The sequence below is a fragment of the Sturnira hondurensis genome, unplaced genomic scaffold, assembly GCF_014824575.4.
Source record: "Sturnira hondurensis isolate 20B ecotype Veracruz unplaced genomic scaffold, ASM1482457v3 Scaffold0008782, whole genome shotgun sequence".
Classification (NCBI taxonomy): Eukaryota; Metazoa; Chordata; class Mammalia; order Chiroptera; family Phyllostomidae; genus Sturnira; species Sturnira hondurensis.
Window position 1 is genome coordinate 3,468,549 of NW_028081413.1, and position 21,739 is coordinate 3,490,287.

The 21,739-nt window shown below is 40.4% G+C and overlaps 1 protein-coding gene across 1 annotated transcript in view; it reads right to left on the reverse strand.

Moving 5' to 3' along the window:
• Positions 1 to 21,739, reverse strand: part of TMCO5A (transmembrane and coiled-coil domains 5A) — a 149,497-nt gene that overhangs the window by 88,606 nt on the left and 39,152 nt on the right. Inside the window, exon 2 of the mRNA XM_037056000.1 lies at positions 5,468 to 5,664. Within this exon, the coding sequence (XP_036911895.1) occupies positions 5,468 to 5,664 (197 nt within the window). The remainder of the gene's footprint in view (positions 1 to 5,467; positions 5,665 to 21,739) is intronic.

Here is a 21,739-nt window from a genome sequence, read left to right on the forward strand (position 1 = left end):
GAGACTGATTATAGGTTATGGGGTTGGTAAAGGATAAATGTCAAGATGGACTTTCAGAACTTTAATATCCTGCCTGCTGGTTCCAAGGAATGCCAGATTTCTTTCTATCAGCGGTTGGTAGAATGGTTGATTCTTTGGCAGAAACAGCAGATCTGAGACATAAAATGCTCACAGGTTTGTTGACTTATAAGATGTAGGGAGTCCTCCTAAGGTTACAACTAGTCAGCATTTAAGTAACAAGCTGAGGAGTTCAATTTAGGTTCATTCTTGGTCTTTTATTTGGTAAGTGCTCTTCTGAATGCTATCCAGTGCTTTCCACGCACTGGCTGCTATTCTAACTGCTGTCCATGTGTCAATTGATTTAATTCTCACCTATCTCTATTACGGGCTAACATTTATTATTTATATCTTATAAACAAGGAAACTGATTTTTAGAGAGGTCAGTTGGTCTACTTAAAGTGATAGCTAGTAATTGACTGAGCCAGGCTTTGAATCCAGGTCTGAGTGTTATGCTAGACTTCCCTTCAGTTTCTCCTTCTTTTCTGTCTAATTCTTGCTTGTACTTAAAGATTCAGAGATGAGAGGGATCTTGGAAATAACTGAGTTGCCCATTTATTTATTTATTTTTTCAGTTGATTAAATCAAGGCTCTGAGACAATCCTTGACTTAATCTAGGTCACACACTCAGAACCAGAGTTGGAGCGAGAGAACCCTAGTGTCTGACTATTTGTTGTCCGGAATTCTTTCCACGGGAGCATACTGTTTCCCTGCTACTCCCCCCAACTAGAAAGCCCTTTCTAGTGATCCAAGGCAGATTCTAGCCCCCCCAAAACAAGGAAGAAAATAGTCTGAAAAGTACAACAGCAGGAAAACATTTGCAGAATCACACTACATTATCTGGTTAGAGAAAAAAACAAAACAAAATGGCAGAACCTCAATGAAAGGGGTGAGATAAAGGAAGAGGCCTGGCTGAGAAACAAACCCAGGCAAGAGCAAAAGTCCTCACCATCACTTATTTTAAAGCGCAGCAAACATATAATCATTCAGCCATCACTAAAATCCTACTACGAGAAAAGTACTGTTAAGTTTGGGGGAAGTGAAGATGAATACAGTACGATCTCTCTATAACCTCAAAACATGTACTGTCCACAGGAGGAGGTATGTAAAGAGAGAGCTGCAAACCAAGGAAAATGTTGCCATTAATGGAGACGTGTATTTAGTGCCCTATGGCAGCATGAAAGAGGAAGACAGAACTCTTGACTGTAAAATCAGGAATCACTTCATGGCCGAACTTACATTTGAAGTTTTAAGTTTTTAAGAATAGATGAGATTTTTACAAGGTGAACAAAGACAAGGAAGATACATTTTGAATAGAAGGGCAGAACGGGTGAAACCATGGGAGTGTTAAAGAAAACGACACATCAACGGATTGAATTCAGTTCAGAATAGGTATATGGGACCATACCTGCAGCTGGGTGCTATTTAAGTGTGAAACGGGGACAGGCGGGCTCAGACTGTACCAGTGAGAACCACATGGACAGGACAGACCTGAGAAATAGAGAACAGATTGACACGGCCTGACGCCGCCACAGGTGAAGAAGAGGGCCTCCCGATTTCCCTTCCGGGGGACTGTGTAGATGGTGGTGCTTTTCATTAAAATACATATGTATTGCAGAGTAGATAGAGAAGACGATTCTATTTTGATTTTGAACAAGTAGAGTTTAAGTGACTGTGGGACACCCAGATGCACTTGTTCAACTATTGGACTCGTGGGTCTGGAGGTCAAGGGGGAAAACTGAGTGGGAGATGAAGATGTGGGGACTTCAGGCTATAGGTGGTAAACAAAACCACAAACTAGAAAAGCTTTTCTCAAGGAGAGTGTATAGAGTAATAAGAGGGTGAAGTCTCAGTGCTTCAGGAGCACTGAGTATGGAAGAGTATGGAAAACCTTTGATTTTTTTTGCAGAGTATGGAAGCCTGCAAACAAATCAGAGAGGGGTCATTTGTCAGAGAAGCAAGGAAATAATCAGAGAAAAAGGTAAATGACCTAGAAGAGAAAGGAGGAAGGGGGTTCAATATAGAGGAAGTGGTCGGCAGTGTTGCTCAGAAGAAAATTCAAGGTTGAAGAGTAGCCACTGGGGTGCTTGCTACACGCAACCAAAATATTGCACGTTTGGTCCTCCTCAGGGTGCATACATAAGCTGTGGGCTCGGCCTCTGGGTAGGGCATGAAGAGGATGCAGCTGATCAATGTTTCCCTTTCACATCAATGCTTCTCTCTCTCAAATCAACAAACATATCCTTGGGTGAAGATTAAAAAAAGAAAGAAAGAAGGATAACCATTGGGTATGCAAATATTAAGAATGGGGATTAGTGGGGGAGAATGGGGACAACTGTAACTGAACAACAATAAAAAATGAAAAAAAGGGGGAATTGAAATAACAACCTAATTTTTTTGTTTTTTAAAATATATTTTATTGATTATGCCATTACAATTGTCCCATTTCCCTGCTTCATTCCCCTGCACCCTGCACACCCCTTCTCCCCCATTCCTCCCCCCCATTTAGTTTATGTTCATGTGTCACAAGTTCTTTAGATTCTACATACTATTTTCCATACTATTCTTGCCCTCCTCCTGCCTATTTTCTACCTACTGTCTATGCTCCTTATTCTCTGTACCTTCTCCCCCCTTCTCCTCCTCCCACTGCCCTGTTGCTAATTCTCCATGTGATCTCCATTTCTATGGTTCTGCTCCTGATCTAGCTGTCTGCTTAGTTTGCTTTTGTTTTAGGTGTGGTTATTAATAACTGTGAGTTTGCTGTCCTTTCACTGTTCATATTTTTATCTTCTTTTTCTTAGATAAGTCCCTTTAACATTTCATATAATAAGGGCTTGGTGATGATGAACTCTTTGAATTTGACCTTATCTGAGAAGAACTTTATCTGTCCTTCCATTCTAAATGAAAGCTTTGCTGGATAAAGCAATCTTGGCTGTAGGCCTTTGCATTTCCTGACTTGGAATACGTCCTTCCAGCTCCTTCTTGCCTAGAAGGTCTCTTTTGAGAAATCCTCTGACAGTCTGATGGGAACTCCTTTGTAGGTGACTATCCCCTTATCTCTTGCTGCTTCTAGGATTCTTTCCTTCATTTTAATCTTGGCTAATGTAATTATGATGTGCCTTGGTGTGTTCCTCCTTGGGTCCAGCTTCTTTGAGACTCTCTGAGCTTCCTGGACTTCCTGGAAGTCTATTTCCTTTGCCAGATAGGGGAAGTTTTGTTTTGTTATTTCTTCAAATAATTTTTCTACTTGTTACTGTTCCTCTTATCCTTCTGGTACCCCTGTAATTTGGATGTTGGAATGTTTAAGAATGTCCTGGAGGTTCCTAAGCCTCTCCTCATTTTTCTGAATTCTTGTTTCTTCATTCTGTTCTGGTTGGATGTTTCTTTCTTCCTTCTGGTCCACTCCATTGATTTGAGTCCCAGTTTTGTTCCCATCACTATTGGTTCCCTGTGCATTTTCCTTCATTTCACTTAGTGTAGCCTTCATTTTTTCATCTAATTTGCGACTAAAATCAACCAGTTCAGTGAGCATCCTGATCACCAGTATTTTGAACTATGCATCTGACAGATTGGCTATCTCTTTGTCACTTAGAAGTATTGGCTCTGGGGCTTTGAGCTGTTCTGCTTAAGCCATAATGTTTTGGTCTGTTCATGCCCATTACATGTGAGGGGCAAAAACTTAAGTGTTCACTGGGGCGGGTCAACCCACTGGGTTGTGACTGGGGGTGGGGTCAGAGGAAGAAATGGCATTTGTTCTGCTCACTCTCAAATTTGGTCCCTTCTGCCACTTCCCACAAGCAAATTGGACTCTTCTGGTGCTGGTTCTCAGGTAGGTGGGTTTGTGTACATTCTAGAAGCCTGTGGGTCTCTCCAAAGAACTCTCCTGTGAGGCTAAGAGCCTCTCCCGGCACCTCAACCCCTGAAAGTTTTTTCGATGGGTGCTTTTAGGCTTTATTTCCCAGCACTGGGGCCCTGCATTACATGGTCTGTCTCACTGTCTGTTTTTTCACCTGGTTTATCTGCATGTGAATGTGTGACTATGGTCAGTCAGCTTCTTTGCACTCACTGGGTCTGCCAGTTGCCACCCCACACCTGGGATCTGCCAACCGCTGCCTGTGTGTCCGGGTCCACCAACCACCGCTGACACTTTCCCCTGCCCTGACCCCTCTCCACAGCCACCGACTCTTCTCCTCTTACCCATCTGGATGAATGGTTTGTTGTCGTCGGACTTCCATACAGTTCAATTTTCTGTCTGTTTTGGTTGTGTTTTGTTTCCAAATCTTTGTTGTCCTTAAATTTGGTTGTGTGAGGAGGTATAGTATTTCCACCTATGCCTCCATCTTGGCCAGAAGTCCTGAAATAATTTTAGATGCCTGATTATAGGAGCTGTGTGAGTGAATGATGGTTAGGAGGAAAGATGGAGAGGGGAGTTTGAAAATGAAAGGAAGCTGAGAGAAAACCAAGGGCATAGTAAATCTCTGTTGGCTGAGGGGAAGAAGCTAGAAAAGAGGATTGGGTTGAAGTCATGGGATGAGTCCTAGGGAAGGAGCTGGGACTGGATGGAATCAAGAAACAGCCTCAGTCATGACTCTGCCTTAATAGGCATCTGAATAGTGGTGACATCTTTCCCTCAAAGGGTCTCTTTGTGTCATTTGTTTATCTGGGGGTTTGTGAAGTTTATTGGTGGGGTGTGGGGAAGACTAGAATGATAGAAGTCAGGGATGTGATGGGGGAGAAACTATGGAAGTCATATTAAGGAGAAATACGTCCTGGTGTTTGAGGGTAGAGTTGGGAAGAGGGACTAAATGAAAGTCATGTTTCAGGGGAAACATGAAAATAAAAAGAGAAAATGCTCACTCCTTATATGGTGAGAGACAGAGTCTGCAGGAGCCTGACTTAGCACCAGGGCCTCAGGTTACAATTTTGGGGACAGTGTACAGCTTTCATGGAAGTTTTGTAACCATCTTCCCGTCAGGTATGCATGTACTGGCAGATGAAAGGGCTGTGTGTGCTTGGATGTGCTCTTTCTCTAAACACCAGAATATACCGAAAGCAGGCCACTTAGCCCCTTCTGGAACTAACACATAGAAATAGGGAATTTGTCTTCATTCTCCCTTCTCTCTCCCACAGGAAAGGGACCATGCTGCTATTCCTCCTCTGTCCTTTGGTGGGCATAGAGAGCTGAGGATTCCATTTTGATTGGTGGTGAGGCAGCAGCTGCAGCCTGGCTGGTGGCAGGAATGGTGGCAAGACTTGTCTAAGAGAAAGAAGATCTGTCTGTCTCATAGAGATCTGGAGGAACACTCTGGGACACCGATGAAGCTCTAACTCATCATCATGCAGAAGAAAAGCAGGAGGCAGTGTTCTTACTTCACAAAACTATCATTGGCCTCTCAACAGGAATCATCACGCAGGCAATGGTGGCTGTGTGGGTGGTGGCTATGTAGATGGCAGCTGTGGTGACTGTGTGGATGGCAGCTGTGGCAGCTGTGTAGATGGTGGCAATGTCAATGGTGGCCATAGCAGCCTTATTGGAGGTGCTGGTGATGGAGTGCCAGCTTCCAGTGTTCCAGTTTGACTGGAACTGGAACTCCAGTCCAGTTTGACCTGGAATCCAGGTTTGGCTTATCAGGGCCAGTCCATGAAAACACGAAGAACAAGCATTGTGCGTCTCAGCTGTGGAACGGAGTACTTAAAAGTCTCAGAGTACAGAACCGCAACCAGAGCTATCCCAAATACGGGGACGAGCTATCGAACTTCCCTAAATCTCAGTCTGTCATGGAAAATGATTATGTAACACTTACCTCACTGGGAAGTTTTCTGAGGACTTAATTTAAATCTTTCAGATAATATAGGTAAAAAATTTTACCCCAGAAGCAGTCAATAAAGCCCTCAATAAGGAGAAGTTCCCTGAAAGATGTCATACTTTGTTATTGCCATCAGGGTGTGGGACCTGCATGAATAGAGCCTGCAGATACACTGAGATCTGATTGTCAATGTTAATGGCTATGTTTATGTCATAGGTTGGGGAAACTTTGGACATTGTAATTAAATTATTTTCCATCTTGCCTTAAGCATAGTAAGCAAGTTTACTCAAAGTTAAGAAGAAAGGAACAACAGTTAATTACATTACAATGCTGTTGAGCTTTCAAAAGCAAAAGCCTCCCTGGATTTGTACTTTCAGTCTACAGTGTACCTTGTTCAGATGCATATTCTTCTCCCTCTTCTTCTTATTTCATTAATTATGTCTTCAAGCTATTCTTCAACATTCCAAAAGAAGGTACAGATACATTTATTTACTGCTGACTTTGCTGTACCTATTTTAATTCTATTGGGCTCTAACAAAGTTCACAGAGGTAGAAAAACAGAAACCTGGTCTTGTTTGATTCACAGCTGTTACTGTGTTTTCCAGTGTGTTTTGTGGAACTTCTCATTAGTGTTAATAAAAAAATATGAAGTAAGGATCTTATTTGACAGAACGGAGAAGCCTGATTAAAGAGGTTTCATTTCTACAGTAAAAGTTTCCCAGAGACTTCCTATGCTAACATGTATTTGGATCTCCAAACCTATTTGATTTTATTGATGAGAGAGAGAGACAGACGGACATTGATCTGTTATTCCACCTATCTGCATTTTCATTGATTGATTCTTGTATGTGCCCTGACTGGAAGTTAAACCCACAATTTTGGCATATCAGGATGACACTCCAACCAACTGAGCTACCCCACCAGGACCTCCCAACCTCTTTGATCCTAGAAATATTTTGCAGAACATGTATTCCATTGGTCAACATTGAGATGCTTGTTGGACTCTTAGGATCTGAGCTGCTGGAAACAATCCTCTAGAATCTTCTAGAGGAGTGAGATTGTAGGAACTACTTTTCAGTATTCTGTGCTTTCTCTCCAACATTTCAACCTACTCCACTTATCAGAACTTTGATCAGAACCCAGAAATCTGGAGTGGGAAATTCAGCGGTAATTCTTAGGCAAAATTTCTTATTGTTACTCTTCCGTGAGTGGTGAGGCAATGTGGTACTATGTATTTTTCTTTTTTTTAAAAAATATATTTTATTGATTATACCATTACAGTTGTTCTATTCCCCCCCTTCAATCCCCTCCACCCACACCCTCCCTCCCCCACCATTCTCCCCCCCTTAGTTTATAACCACGTGTCTCAAGTTCTTTGGATTCTATATTTCCCCCACTATTCTCGCCCTCCCCCCTATCTATTTTCTGCCTACCATCTATGCTATTTTCTGTGCCTTCTCCCCTCTTCTCCCCCTCCCACCCCCCTGTTGCTAACCCTCCATGTGTTCTTCATTTCTATGGTTCCACTCCTGATCTAGCTGTCTTCTTGGTTTGCTTTTGTTTTAGTGTGGTTGTTAATAACTGTGTGTTTGCTGTCCTTTCACTGTTCATATTTTTCATCTTCTTTTTCTTATATAAGTCCCTTTAGCATTTCATATAATAAGGGCTTGGTGATGATGAACTCCTTGAACTTGACCTTATCTGAGAAGCACTTTATCTGTCCTTCCATTCTAAATGAAAGTTTTGCTGGATAAAGCAATCTTGGCTGTAGGTCTTTGGATTTCATGACTTGGTATACTTCTTTCCAGCCCCTTCTTGCCTGTAAGGTCTCTTTTGAGAAATCCGCTGACAGTCTGATGGGTACTCCTTTGTAGGTGACTGTCCCCTTATCCCTTGCTGCTTCTAGGATTCTCTCCTTCATTTTGGTCTTGGCTAATGTAATTATGATGTGCCTTGNGATCACGGGCACAGCTACCCATGACGACACTTTGGATTTTTAAATACCAGAGGAACTTAAGCCGCCCACTGTTCCAATGATGTCATTGCTTAAAATATGACAATGAGTGATTTTGCAGAAAATAGAATGTTGGTTACATTACATCAAATTCCATTATCCTCCGGTGTGAGTAAGAAGAAACTCTGGTTAACAAAGCGTTAAACATTTCTAAATGTCCTAAAGAAGGCTGCTAGTAGGGAATGATGAAATGATAGTTTATTGTACAGTGGAAGATTCAATTAATCCTCATATTAACACTTGTACCTTTTTTGTTTTTCTGACTTGCTAGCAAGCTAAGGAATGGCTTTTGAGAGAAAAGGTTGAAATTTCACTAACTGCTTGTGGGATGGATGAGAAAGTGATGTATCTGTAACATCCGTCATTGTACCCATCTCCTGCGCTGGTTCAGAACTGCCCCAGAATGGAATCTGAGGATAAATTAGACACTGGGTAGCTTAGGGCATGAGTTTCCTTTGAGTAGCTTAACTTAAAGGCTAATTGCCTCAATCACATGGCACCTTTGAATACCCTGGATTCTCATATTGTTTCTCTCAAGAATCAACCATCTTAATGCCTATTTGTTAATCCTTGAGGGAAATTGCACATGATATAATTAGATATTGTGCATGACTTTATTTTATATATATCCAAACCATGGGGGGGGGTGCATGGCCCTGTCTAATACCTGTTTCATTTAAAATGAATCATTTACCTACAAATTCTCACCTCCCCACCCCCACCCCCACCAAATACTCAACCCAAATATTACAATATAATTGAAATTAGATTAAAAAATTAAACGACATTTTGTGAGCTGTTTAAAAGGGTCAGCAATGTGTTTGAGCACTGTGAGATTAACCTTTGTTCACTTAGGAAAATGCAGACTTCAATAGGGATTCTGTAGCTGGGATTGCACTTGCTAAAAGTTTAAAACAGTAATTTTTTCCTAAGAAAGGTCATCTTGAGCTAAAATGTCAAATAAATTATTTAGATTACTGAATTAGAAAAGTGAGGATCTGACAGGCTGAATTTTTTATGCACATTAGCCACAGCCAGGGTCTCTCTATGCTCTTTTTATTAGGTAAAGTGCACCCCTTTGCCTCTTATTAAAAATCTCTCCATTTAGTCCGATGCACTTTCTTTGATAGATGACTGCTGCTTTTGAGCATCCCAAACACTTGGGGCTGCTGAATGCATACAGCCTGTACTCATTTTGCGTGTCTTCTAGGCTGGATTCTAGTGAAGAGGCAAATGGGTAGAGGAGCGTAGGGGAAAGGGCGTACACGCACACAGACCAACAACAAATGTGTTTATATCTGTATGCATGCAACTACATACACACACATATATTTTTTCTTTAAACAAGATAACTTCAGACTTCAGAAAACCAGAAATCCTCTGCAAGGATACACAGTGTGTTTCAGATAGAGTCCATGCAATATTATTAGATCGTTCTCACTTAGGAAATAATACTAAAAAATTAAATGGTTTTGTGACCATGTGATCTAAAAATCCTCTTAGAAGCAAGTACTCTTTGAAGAATCCTGTAGATGCCACTGCCACCTTGGGGATACGGCAACTTTCTGGTTAGTGCTTATTTTAGAGAGCACTCTGAGCCTTTCAACAAACCTGCATATCGCAGGTAGATGATGCTGGTGTTGATTCTGTTGTGTACCTGAGAGACTTCAGTTCTGGAGCTGTCACAGTGCTAGGGCTTGTTTGCTATCACAGAATTGCAGACTTGAGTTCTAACACTGGCTTGTGACTCCTTCACCAGGATGTCTATGCCAAATCTGTGGTTCCCTAAGCAGAGAAGTTCTTTAGAATAAGTTTAGATGAATGTTCTGGTGTCTATAGCTAGAAATGTAGATGACATTTTCAAGTGTCTTTATGTAATTTACATAGAAAATGCAGAGTATTCTTCATTTCTGGGAGGCTTTTAGCTCCTATCTCTTATGTTTCTGTCTTATACGTGTATATATTTTGCCAACTCCTCTTTTTAGAGAACTTTACTCTCTAGAATTGTTACTTTTTTAAGTTACTTTGCACATCTAGCCCAATAAATTCTCTTTACATGGCTAAGGATCCTAAGACTTGGAGAACTTAATATTGTATAGGATTGGGGTAGAGTTGAGATAAGAATTCAGAATTGAGAGATTCTTTGTTCTAAGCCTATGGTTAATTTATATTATTTAGCGTCTGCTTTTCCTTCTATAAGTTTCATTTCCCCCCATTTTCCATTTCCTCTTCCTTTTGCCTCTGGATGTCCACTGTCCACTCTCTTACACAAGTATTGTTGGTACCCTATATTCCTGGGCCTCCTGGCTATTGGGCAGCACTTAATTACTTCTTCCGGCAACAGGACATAGGGAAAAGTGAAGGTGTCATTTCTGGATTGAACAATTGAAAAGCTATCATACATCACTCAAACTACTTCTTCCAGGCCTTGGTGATTGCGGAGGAGGTCTTGAGTTACAAAAGTAGACTTGAAATGGTGAAGTCAATCATTTGAAGATGCTCTGGGGAGAAACCAGTACCTGTAGCAGTTTTTCATGAAGAAAACACTAAGTTTTGTTGGGTTATGACTTTGGGGTTTAGGAGTTATTTCTTACCATAGCATCACCTAATTTATCATGACTAACACAGATGGTTTGCCTCTTTGTTCACAATTTTATTTTCAGTAACAATTTATTACATATATGCGTCCTCTTGGCCCCTTTGCCTAATTGTTTTCCTCTTATATAACATCTGTGTGAGTATCCAGGTTCAAATGAGGTGAGCATTTTTTCCCTATGTCCTCAATTACTTCTCTCTATAACATCTTGCACAATGTCTATACTTGCCCTGTCCCTGTGTGTAAGAAGAAATCAAGAAGTGCTGACACACGAAAAATGTTATATCCCAATATTTCTCCTTGCATTTGAGGAGAAAAGTCCTTGACAATTTTGGAATTTACCAATGTCCAGTTCTAGAAAAAAAAAGAGTTCAAAAAGAAGAAAATTAAAGGGTTGTAAAATGTCTATTTCTTTTTTATCACTATAAAAATACAGACATATTGCTTTACCCATGGCCCATTACATCACTGACATTTGGAATGCATCACTGTGGTTTTCAATTGATCTTTAATTTGAAAGCATCTGAGAAGTGGTCTAGGAATTGCTGGGCCTTAAATATAATTTTCCAAATATCATCTAAATTTTTGGCATTGAAGTTACACTAACTGTAAGAGCTTTAAAAAAATGGCTGATGCAATGCGAAGGATAATTCAAACTTTCCCAGGCTTACATTCTTTGTAGGGGGTAATACTCTCTGGGGGATAATGCATTCCCAAGCAACATTCTTAAGTTAAGAAAGGGACTCTGGAACTAATCAGGTTTTTATTTGAGCTCCCAGCTTTTGTATGTTTTAGTGTGTGTGTGCCTGGGGATAGGCATGATTTATACAGCATTCTCTAGAGGTCGAGATTAGGGCTTATTATGCTTTTTTTTCATGGTACTGTGACAAAATGAAATCTCCAGAATATCCCTAGAACAAGAGCTTTCAGTAACTCTTGAATTAAGTGAAAATTCCTTTGCCTCTATGTTTTTCCAGAATTTAATCTCTTTGTGAAAACTGCCTTCATCAGACAGACTCTGATCTAATTGAGCCACTTATTTTGAGCTTAGAGCCTGTTTTTACAGCATTCCTTCACTTGGGGTTCTCTTTCTCCTCTTCTCCTATCTTCGACTTAACCATTCTTTGAGAGCTAGCTCTAAGTCCAGTTCTTCCACCAAGACTTCTTTTATTACTAAAGGCTTTGGGACTGAATTATACTTTAAATGCATTACCCAACAAATCATATATAACATGTGGGAGGCCCAAGTAATAGGGAATGAAGATGGAATAATTTTCTATGGAGGGGTCCAGGAAATGGAGCCAGACTTTGAAAATTAAAAAGTGACCACTCAGTCATCAAGTAGGAGATAAAAGAAAATGAGACAAAATTGATAAGCAGTAAATAAACAATCAACCAAATAAATGAAAAATAGAGAAAATTATATGTGGGCAAAATGGGAGCTAATTTCGTGATTGCTAAGTATTTCTTGGGATGTCCCTTTTACCTGTAGTTTAGTGTTCCTTGTGGAAGTAAGAGCGGGCATCCCAGGAGATTGTTTATCAACTTTCTATTTCCCCTTACCAACAAGGCCAGACTAAGGTAGTCTTAGTTTGTAACAAAAAGGCTGTGTTGCTATTAGCTGGAAATATATTTATGATAGCTGGGACTTCCAATATATTCTCCAGTGGTCGCTGTATCACTCATTGTACAAGCTATTGGCCTCTCTGTTTCTGAGTAAATAGGTCATGACTCTTAAGTTGTAAGTCACAGAAACAAAACTCAAATTAACTTAAACTAATTAGAATTTATTGACCCACCAAACAAAGGATTCTTGTGGCTAATTCCTCACAAGAAAGAGGCTTCTATTAGAACACACCAATAAATTTCTACTGAACTAAGAGAATAGGATGGCCAACACAAGTATTTTGGCTCCCCCTCTCTAGTCCCTGAGGCAGACACCAGGTCTACATTTCCTTCCAGGCTGGGTATAGCAGGGAGTAACAGGATATGGGGCTGGGTGGGTGAGAGATGGTAGAGAAAAGGGACACTGAAGCAGATTGATCCCCTGGCTCAGGAACTCATGTTCAAGTTGATAAGCTCTATTGCAACAGGCTGCTAGCCGAATGACTTCCCTTAGAGTGCTAAGCTTGATAGATATAAACTTGAAGTCTATGTTACTTATCGGAAGAAAATATTAAAGTCCTCTTGTTTTGAGTGAAGCTTTTTCCAGATGTTCTGGATTTGAAATGGAAGTGGTGGATGAGAGCAGGAAAGAAATGATGTGTGTGTATGTGTGTGTGTGTGTGTGTCTGTGAGAGAGAGAGAGAGAGAGTGAGAGAGATTCATGATTTCAGTAAAATGGTTCACTCTAGGTAAAGTGATGAAAGACTGGATTAAGTTAATCATGACTTGAGGAGACATTTGTCAGGAGGAAAGCTGCATCTGAGATGCTTTTGCAGTGTACAGTTTACACATTTCATCTGGCTTTCAATTTGGCACTAGTGGTATGCAAGGAAGAGGTCTTTCTTGTCCTGAATTGCTCCAAAAAGGTCAATATAAAACAGGTATATAAATAGGGCTTTGTGGTGAAAGCAGACCACAGGATCAGTACATTTCCCAGTGGTATAGGATAATCCAGTGAGTCTGAATTCTCACCGTAGCCATCAGAATCTCCTCACCACCCTCACTCAATCATCAGGGTTTGTCTCTCCATAGCTTGTAGGGAAACCCTATTTCCTTCAGTGTCTTGTAGAGTGAGGGAAAGATCTCTCTACAAAGGGTCTGAGAAAATAGTGACATTAGTTTTTTTTTTAGTTATAGAATACTATGATATATATTGGCTAAAGATGTATATTGTGTATGTATTGCCCTTGTATTTTAACCTCTATGCTGTTTATTTCTTTTGAAAATATATTTTATTGATTATATGCTATGGCAGTTGACCCACTTTTCTTCCCTTTAATTACCCTCTTTCCTATACCTGCCCCCCCCAGCATTCCCCCACTTTAGTTCATGTCAATAGGTCGTACATACAAGTTCTTTGGCCTCTTTATTTCCTATGCTATTCTTAACCTCCCCCTGTCTATTTTATACCTACCATTTATGCTACTTATTCCCTGTAACTTTTCCCCCATTGTCCTCCTACCCCTATGATAATCTTCCATGTGATCCCCATTTCTGTAAATCTGTTCCTGTTCTAGTTGTTCGCTTAGTTTGTTTTTGTTTTGTTTTTTTAGGTTCAGTTGTTGATAGTTGTGAGTTTGTTGTCATTTTACTGTTCATTTTTTAAATTTAATTGTTGTTCAAGTACAGTTTTCTGTCTTTTACTCCCATCTCAGCCTACCCTCCCCCCAGTGCTCCCCACCTACCTCACATTTCCACCCCTGTTAGTTTTTGTTCATGTGTCCTTTATATTTGTTCCTGTGAATCCTTCCCCCTTTCCCCTGAAATTCCCTCCTCTCTCCCCTCTGGTCACTCTCCACCTGTTCTGCATTTCAGTGTCTTTGGTTATATTTTGCTTGCTTGTTTGTTTGGAGAGGTTGTGGAGAAAAGGGGACCCTAATCCATTGTTGGTGGGATTGCAGACTGGTACAACCACTATGGAAAACAGTATGGAATGTTCTCAGAAAAACTAAAAATGGACCTGACTTTTGACCCAGCAATTCCACTTCTAGGATTATATCCTAAGAACCCATATTTTTATCTTCTTTTTCTTAGATAAGTCCCTTTAAAATTTCATATAATAAGGGCTTGGTGATGATGAACTCCTTTAACTTGGCCTTATCTGGGAAGCACTTTGTTTGCCCTTCCATTCTAAATGATAGCTTTGCTGGTTATTTCTTAATAGCAGGCCAGGAGAGTTAGCTCCAAGCCTGTAGGCTCAAAGCTCAAAAGCATACATATCTAGTTGATTTAAATATTACCCAAATAAGCATATTTCCAGTCTTTTAGAGCACCTGCCCCACAAAATTATACCTGATATCTGCCAACCATAGATGAGAAGAACATTGCAGCTATAAAAGATCCCTAATCACTGCTGCCTTTTATAAAGAGCTCTCTGGCCCAGAGAGTACAGACTGGCATCACACAGACACCGAAGCCCCATTTCCAATTCCCCTCTCCCCAAGAAGTTCCCTGGCCTTCTTTCCCTCTGGGGGCCAGACCTGTGCTGCTCTCTCTGCAAAGTCTTCTGCTTCTCTTGGAAGGAAGAGGGCTTCTCGCATGCAACCCTGTCCAAGAACTGCCCGATAAACCTTCCTGTGTAATAACACTGTCATTTGAGAGCACTATCTCTTTCTTGATCAGCCCCCAAATCCACAAATTCACCACAGATACTCTCATTTTCTTTCTCAGATATAAGCAAAAGCGGTGTTAGAAGTATTTAGCAACTTAAGACCATGAGCTCCACCAGTCAGAATGGACACCAACTATAAGCCATGGCTGTGAGGGTATTTGTATAGCACTGTAGTTAGATAGAGTGCCACCAGACACACAAATGTATTAGGTTTATTCACATATGTGTTCATTCAAGAATGGCTTAGGTGCTTACAATGTTCCAGGTGCTGTTCTGAAATTCCACCAACTGCTAACTCTAGGTGTCAGAACTGTTGACTCTATAAGATGAGACTATAATGGCTGGGCTGGACATTCTCCTGTCGGGGATCCCACAGCTAGTGTGAGCTCCAAGCCTGGGACTTCTGGACAAGGTGCTGGGACAGGAGTCTGAATCCCTAGAATATGCAAGCACTTTAACCAAGCTGTTGATGGGACAGGTCCCCTGAACTCCTAGGAAGCCCACAGAGCCTTTGACTCCAGTGGTTTGACCAGAAACTCTCCATATGGTGCCTTTGGTGTTCTAGAATGACCTGATAGCCAAAACTAAGCATGTTGTAGTAATATCCTTGTCTGGGAGCTTTTTGAGGTAAAACAGTTGCCACTATAAGTAATTGTTTCTGCCCCCCCCCCCATCATTTACATGTTGAAACCCTAATCCCCAATGTGGTTATATCTGGAGATAGGGCCTATAAGGAGGTAATTAAGGTTAAATAAGGCCATAGTTTGGGGCCCTACTTTAATAGGACTAGTATTCCCATAAGAGGAGGAAGTGACATCAGGAGTGCATGCCCGCAGAAGGAAGGCTGTGTAAGCAGGCAGCAAGCCAAGGAGAGAGGCCTTAGAAGAAGCCAAATCTGCCAACACCTTGATCTTGGAATTCTAGCTTCCAGAACTGTGAGAAAATAAATTTCTGTTATTTAAGTTGCTCAGTGTATGATATTTTGTTATGACAGTCCTAGCAGTCTAATACAGATGAGTCAGAAGGAGGGCTAGATTCGCAACATATATGATAAACATGTACTAGAAACTTCTGAAGCATGAGAGCAAGGGCGATATGTAATTGCTTAGGGACCTACTACTTAAAAAAACATGGCTTATCCATTGGACTTTCTGGATATTAAAAACAGGTGTCTACCTTATAGCAGTTGAATGATAGAAGATCCAATGGATGTGGTATTGGCTTCAAGGAGGCTATCTGGACCCCATTCACAGGGGCACTAGGCAACTACTCCATTGCCCCACCACCAAAGGAATGGAACCTGACTTGGGTTTGTGTCCTTCCCTCCTATTTTCAATAACCTCATTCTTTTCTACTAATCTGTGTACTCTTCCCTCTTTTCTGTAAACTTCATTACATTTCAGCTCATAAGTGACCCATCAATGGGTCTCATTCTTTCTCAACTTTTGTTCCCATCAATCACCCACATATTAGTTCTATAGTTCAAGTTTCAGAATTCTTGAGAGTTCTGGCTAACCTTCGAGCTGTGGAGCCCTGGATCAAAGAATCTCTCACCCCCTCAACTTTCACCCCAAGTGGGTAGAGTAGCCCACAGGACCCAGTACTTTGTTAGTAAGGGCAGCAGGTGGGTGGTGTATAGAGAGGTAATCTGAGCCTCAGCCTCTAGACTGCTGCCACTTTTGTTGGTGTCATCCCTATCTCCTAAGGGAAAAGGATGATACAGCTCAGGGATATAATTTGGGGAACATAATTAAAAAAATGAAACAGTTTGATTTCACACCAGAATAACATGTTGCTGTTAACTTCAGTCTATCTCTGCCAGAGGATCAGGAAGTCAGGTCTTGTGCATGAATATATGGGCATCTCCTGTCTATTCATGGAGATCCAGGAACTCCATGCCATTCCTCGCCCTCTTTCGTAAGAGGATGTAAAGGCTTGTTCTTTAGATGCTGAAGCATTGTTTGGACATTGGGAAGCTAAAGGGCTGAACATTAACAAGTAAGTGGGTTCAAGTATTGCTTGGCCTTTCCATTCACCTTCCTGCTCTGAGAGAGTATGCTGTACCCCCTGGAGATACAGCCACATTAAGGCCTGACCCCCTTGGAACTGCAGCAGCAGGTTGAGTATTGGAAGGAGCGGGTACGTGTCTAGCACTTCAATGTATTTGGGCCGTGTTCAGAAGATCACAAATGCTTCCTGATCTGATTCAATTGGGAAACTAGCTAGTCATAAAATTGTCTAAATAAGTGAAGAACCAAGGCAACAGATCCAGATTTTCTAAAAATAGTTTAGGTGTAATTGTTGAGAGTGTGGCCAGATGTGGTATTATGCCTTATGTACACATGTCAGTCAACTACACTCAGTGTCTCGGAAGAGGTCTGTTTTCTGCGCGAGGAGGTATTTTTGGACAGGGCCTTATCCTAGAGAGAACTAGAACATTCAGGACACTCACATACTTCTATACTCCACTCTTCTGTGTGCCCCAGGGGTGAGACACTAATGGAACAAAATCTGGTTCCCAACTGTAGGTTTGAGTCATGACCAGAATGGGTGAAAAGTGTAGGAGTTTGAACAAATATGGGCAAGTGGGGCTCTTCACTGAGGTATCTGTCCAAGGGAATGAATGCTCACCAGAGGAGAGAATAGAATTAGAATAAAAAAATGGAGATAGAGACTAGCTGTAGGTAATGTAAACAAGCTGGAGATCTGGGCAGAAAAGGCCTAGAGAACAAGCAACAACTGGTGATGGGCAAGCTGAGACCAGCACATAAGAAGAGGGAGCTAAAATTTAAAAGTTAAAATATTTGCTGAAATGCTTTACTTATCACTGGTAGTATCTTCCTGACTGGGGTCAGGTCACTAAAGGGATGTAGCTGAGAGAGACAATAGCCACTTCACTGTCTCTGAAATCCTGTTAAACTTGTAGTCAGCTACATAATTGAGCACTTATTTCATGTTAGCTCTTTAAGCATTTGTTTTATACCCTCACAGCATATTCTACAATTCACTAGGAACATTAGTGGGTTATCCAGGAATGCTTCTTGATTGATTGATGGATAGAGTCCCTCATTTAGAGAGATTTTTATGTAATTGAACTGCTGTCTATTCATTTTATGTTTGCAAATATTTTTCAAGTGAGTATTCAACCTCATATATATCCAAGTTCAGCATCTTTTGCTTCGTTTTTTCTTGACTGCTTCATAATCCAAATGAATCTACACTTATCTGCTGCCCACAGTGGGACAGTAGATGACACTTTTGGCACTGAATTACCCAGTGGCACATCTGCCTGGCCTTGAAAGATGAAGAGAAAAATATGAAGACTACTGCTGGGAGGGACTTATTTAATCTGGGGTTGTTGCCACTGCACAGCTGGACATGGGAAACAATAGGATGGGGGTCAGGGAGATGATGAATTTCTTTACCATTTTTGTTTTTGAAAGACTGACTCAGAAATTCCACTTTAGCCATTAGCAACATGCAGCCGGTACTCAAACAATTTATCTGTGGACAAAGTAGAGATCCCAGTGACTCAAAAACTGACTAATTATGGGCAAACCTGAAGACAAGTGGGTGGGGAAATTCATCCATAATATAAAGGGGTTTGTTTGTTGTCCTTCCCCTCCTTCAGCAGCATACACACACCAACATTAGTGTCAGTATGTACCTCATACATCAATTGGTTTCCTCTCATATGTGCCCCAACCAGGAATGGAACCCACAACCCACATATGTGTCCTGACTAGGAACTGCCCTGGCAATCTTTGGGCACACGGAACGATGCTCCAACGTCTGAGCTGTGCAGCCAGGGCCAAAGGTCCTCTTCTTATTTGTGAGTTAAAAGCCATCATAGGTAAAGCTTCATTTTGTATATACTTGTATAGGTTTCATTAAAAAAGAACTGCACAATTGCAGTTCATCTTTATGATTTCTAGCCACTTTTTCCTTTAAGGACTTATTAATTACCAGACCAGGGTTAACTATTCCCAAACCTTTGATGACTAGCTGAGGAGAAGTGGCTATTCCCATACTCCAGAAACTGGCTTCCGGGGGTTCTCAATGTAGAACAGGAATTAATTTGGGGGAAGATGCTTTCTTGATTCTGCAAGGGAATAGCAATTCCCTTGATTCTGCAATTTCTTGATTCTCTGTAGAGAATTCCCTTGTTTTAGGCACAAACATCTAATGATGAATAATAATGAATTTGACATTCCCTGTTTTTGACATTGGTTAAAACAGCTGAGGGCCGAAAGTTCAAACTGGGATGTTGACTTCTCTCAGACAATTTAAGGGAGAATCTCATGGTTTGGGGCAAATATTTTTTTTTTTAATAAAGAAAGTTTGGATTTCTTCTGGTGTGTGTGCATGTGAGGGTTCTGGGACTCAGAGGAAGACATATATGGGGGAGGACTCTTCTCTGGGTTAGAGATCTGGCCCCTAAAACACAATGGCAGGCAGGGAGACCAGGGAGGAGGATGGTCAGCTCAAGTGGAAATTACCTAATTTGAGGGAAAAGTTCTTAAGAGACTAGCCTAAAGCCCACTGTTTTGTTGTATACGAGAAGGTAACTATTACCCTTCCCTTTGCATTTCCGGTGTATCACTTCTAATCTTCCCAAGCCAGATAGACATGCTCAGACCTTAGAGGGCAAAAGTCACTGAATCAACAAACTAAAAGGAAAACATTTTAAGCTTTAATATTTTAAAATCAGCACCATTAAAACTTCTACCCATCAGGGAGAACTCACCATCTTATCTATAATTCTTAACTCGACCCTCCTTGAAAACATAAGGTAAAAACCAGAAGTTGTAACAGCCTTCCTTGATTTACCTTACACTATTTAATGATTCTTTCAGACTAGTTTCTATATTAATAATAGCCTCAACTACTACTAGAAAATCATATCTATGGCAATTACTAGGCATCAGGCAATGTTCTGAGTGCTTTATGTATATTGACTTTGTAATCTTTATAGCAATCAAATGAAATAAGTAATGGTTTCCCATTTTATAGATGAGACCTCAGAGGTTAGGTTTCACAGCTATGAAGTGGCGGAGGTTCCAACCTTAGCTGTAGAGCAACAAACTTTGTTCTTTTGTCTTTATTTCTGGTTTCAGTCTGATCATTTCATTATATGTGCACTTCATTTTCTATCGATTTAAATATTATTTTCTCAGTGTTCCAATGTCTTATAAATAAACTAGACACTGCCATTATAATTTTCTTGAGATCAGGAAGCTGCCAAAAGCCCATTTAAGTTTTTGTAATCAATGTGATTTTCAGCATAAGGTAGCAGCTCAATGTGCATTTTGTCTAACTAGATTACACTTGGTAGTTGATTTCACTCTAGAACTCTTACTAAAATTTGAGTATTGCCTTATTCCCTGTGATACCCAAACATCTTGAGTGTTGCATGTGAAGTGAATGAGAAATATGTTACTCTTATAAATAAGAATATCTATTAAGTCCTGCAACAAGTGTTCTTTGAGTATCTACCATGTTTCAGGCCCTAAGCAAAGCTTTCATATATTGAGTTCTCATGACCATTACAGTCTAGATAGAGAGATCCTGCTAATAATTCACATATAATAATAAACAGGTAACAAGCAAGAAGGAATAAGTATGGCATGCTATCAGAGACCAGAATAGAAGAATTGGTGTGAGCTGAGAGAATCAGGAAAGGCTTCCTGAAGGAGGTGATGTTTCAGTTGAGAACAAAAGATAGAACAGGAGTTAGAGTGGCCCATAGAACTTGGGTAAGCTTGACTCCCATCTACCTCCCTACACTCATTTTACACTCCTTTCTCTCTTGTTCTTTTTATTCTTCTCACACTAGCCTTATTTAATATCATCAGATGACTCTTGTCCTGTACTCTAATTATGCATTATTCTCTTTGCCAACAATTAATTTTCCTACTCTTTTGTTTCTATTTATCTCATTTCAGCTGATGTGCTTTGGGCATTGGTTTGTTTTGGGCATTGTAGCAGGTAGGTTGTCCAGAGAAATAAAACCAATAGGAGATGATCTCTGTCTCTATTTTATTTCTGTCTCTGTCTTTTTTTCTATCTTTCTACCTCTCCATTTATATCAACAATTCCCACCCCAAGATTGATTGATTGATTGATTGATTTTAGTTTCTCTTACTTTTATTTTTTCTTTTTAAAATATATTTTATTGATTATACCATTACAGTTGTTCTATTCCTCCCTTCATTCCCCTCCACCCTACACACCCCCTCCCCACCTTTTCCCCCTTTAGTTTATGTCCACGTGTCTTAAGTTCTTTAGATTCTATATTTCCCCTACTATTCTTGCCCTCCCCCTATCTATTTTTTACCTACCGTCTATGCTACTTATTTTCTGTCTCTTCTCCCCCCTTCTCCAAGATTTATTTTAAACAATTGGACCACGCAGTTGTAGAGTCTGGCAAGCCCAATACCTATATGGCAGTCCAGCAGATTGGAAACTCAACTGGAGTTGACACTGCAGTCTTAAGGCAGATTTTTTTTTCTCCAGGAAACTTTAGTTTTTGTTGTGGAGGTCTTCCAATTGATGGGATGAGGCACAAGCACATGGTCAAGGGTTATTGGTCTTATTTAAAGTCAGCTGACTCTAAAAGTTAATCATCTCTACAAAATATCTTCACAGCAATGCCTGGACTAGCCTCTGATTAAATAACTGGGTCCTATAGCTTACCTAATTTGATACATAAAAGTAACCCGTAACAGTTGTTAATACCCATGTACAAATAGTTTATAGTAGTGATAATCATATGGCCTTTGGTTATATTCCTGACTTAGCCTCATCTTTAGAAGCCAGATCTTTGTACTCACTCTCTTCTTGAAGGTCTTTGTCCTGTATTTTGGAGAGTCTCTTTGTACATTTGAAGAACTTTAGTTGAACAATATTTTCTAGTTTACATTTAAAATCTTTGTTGCTGTTGGGAATATTTGTTGGGAATCTTTGTTGGGAATATTACTCGAAATCTA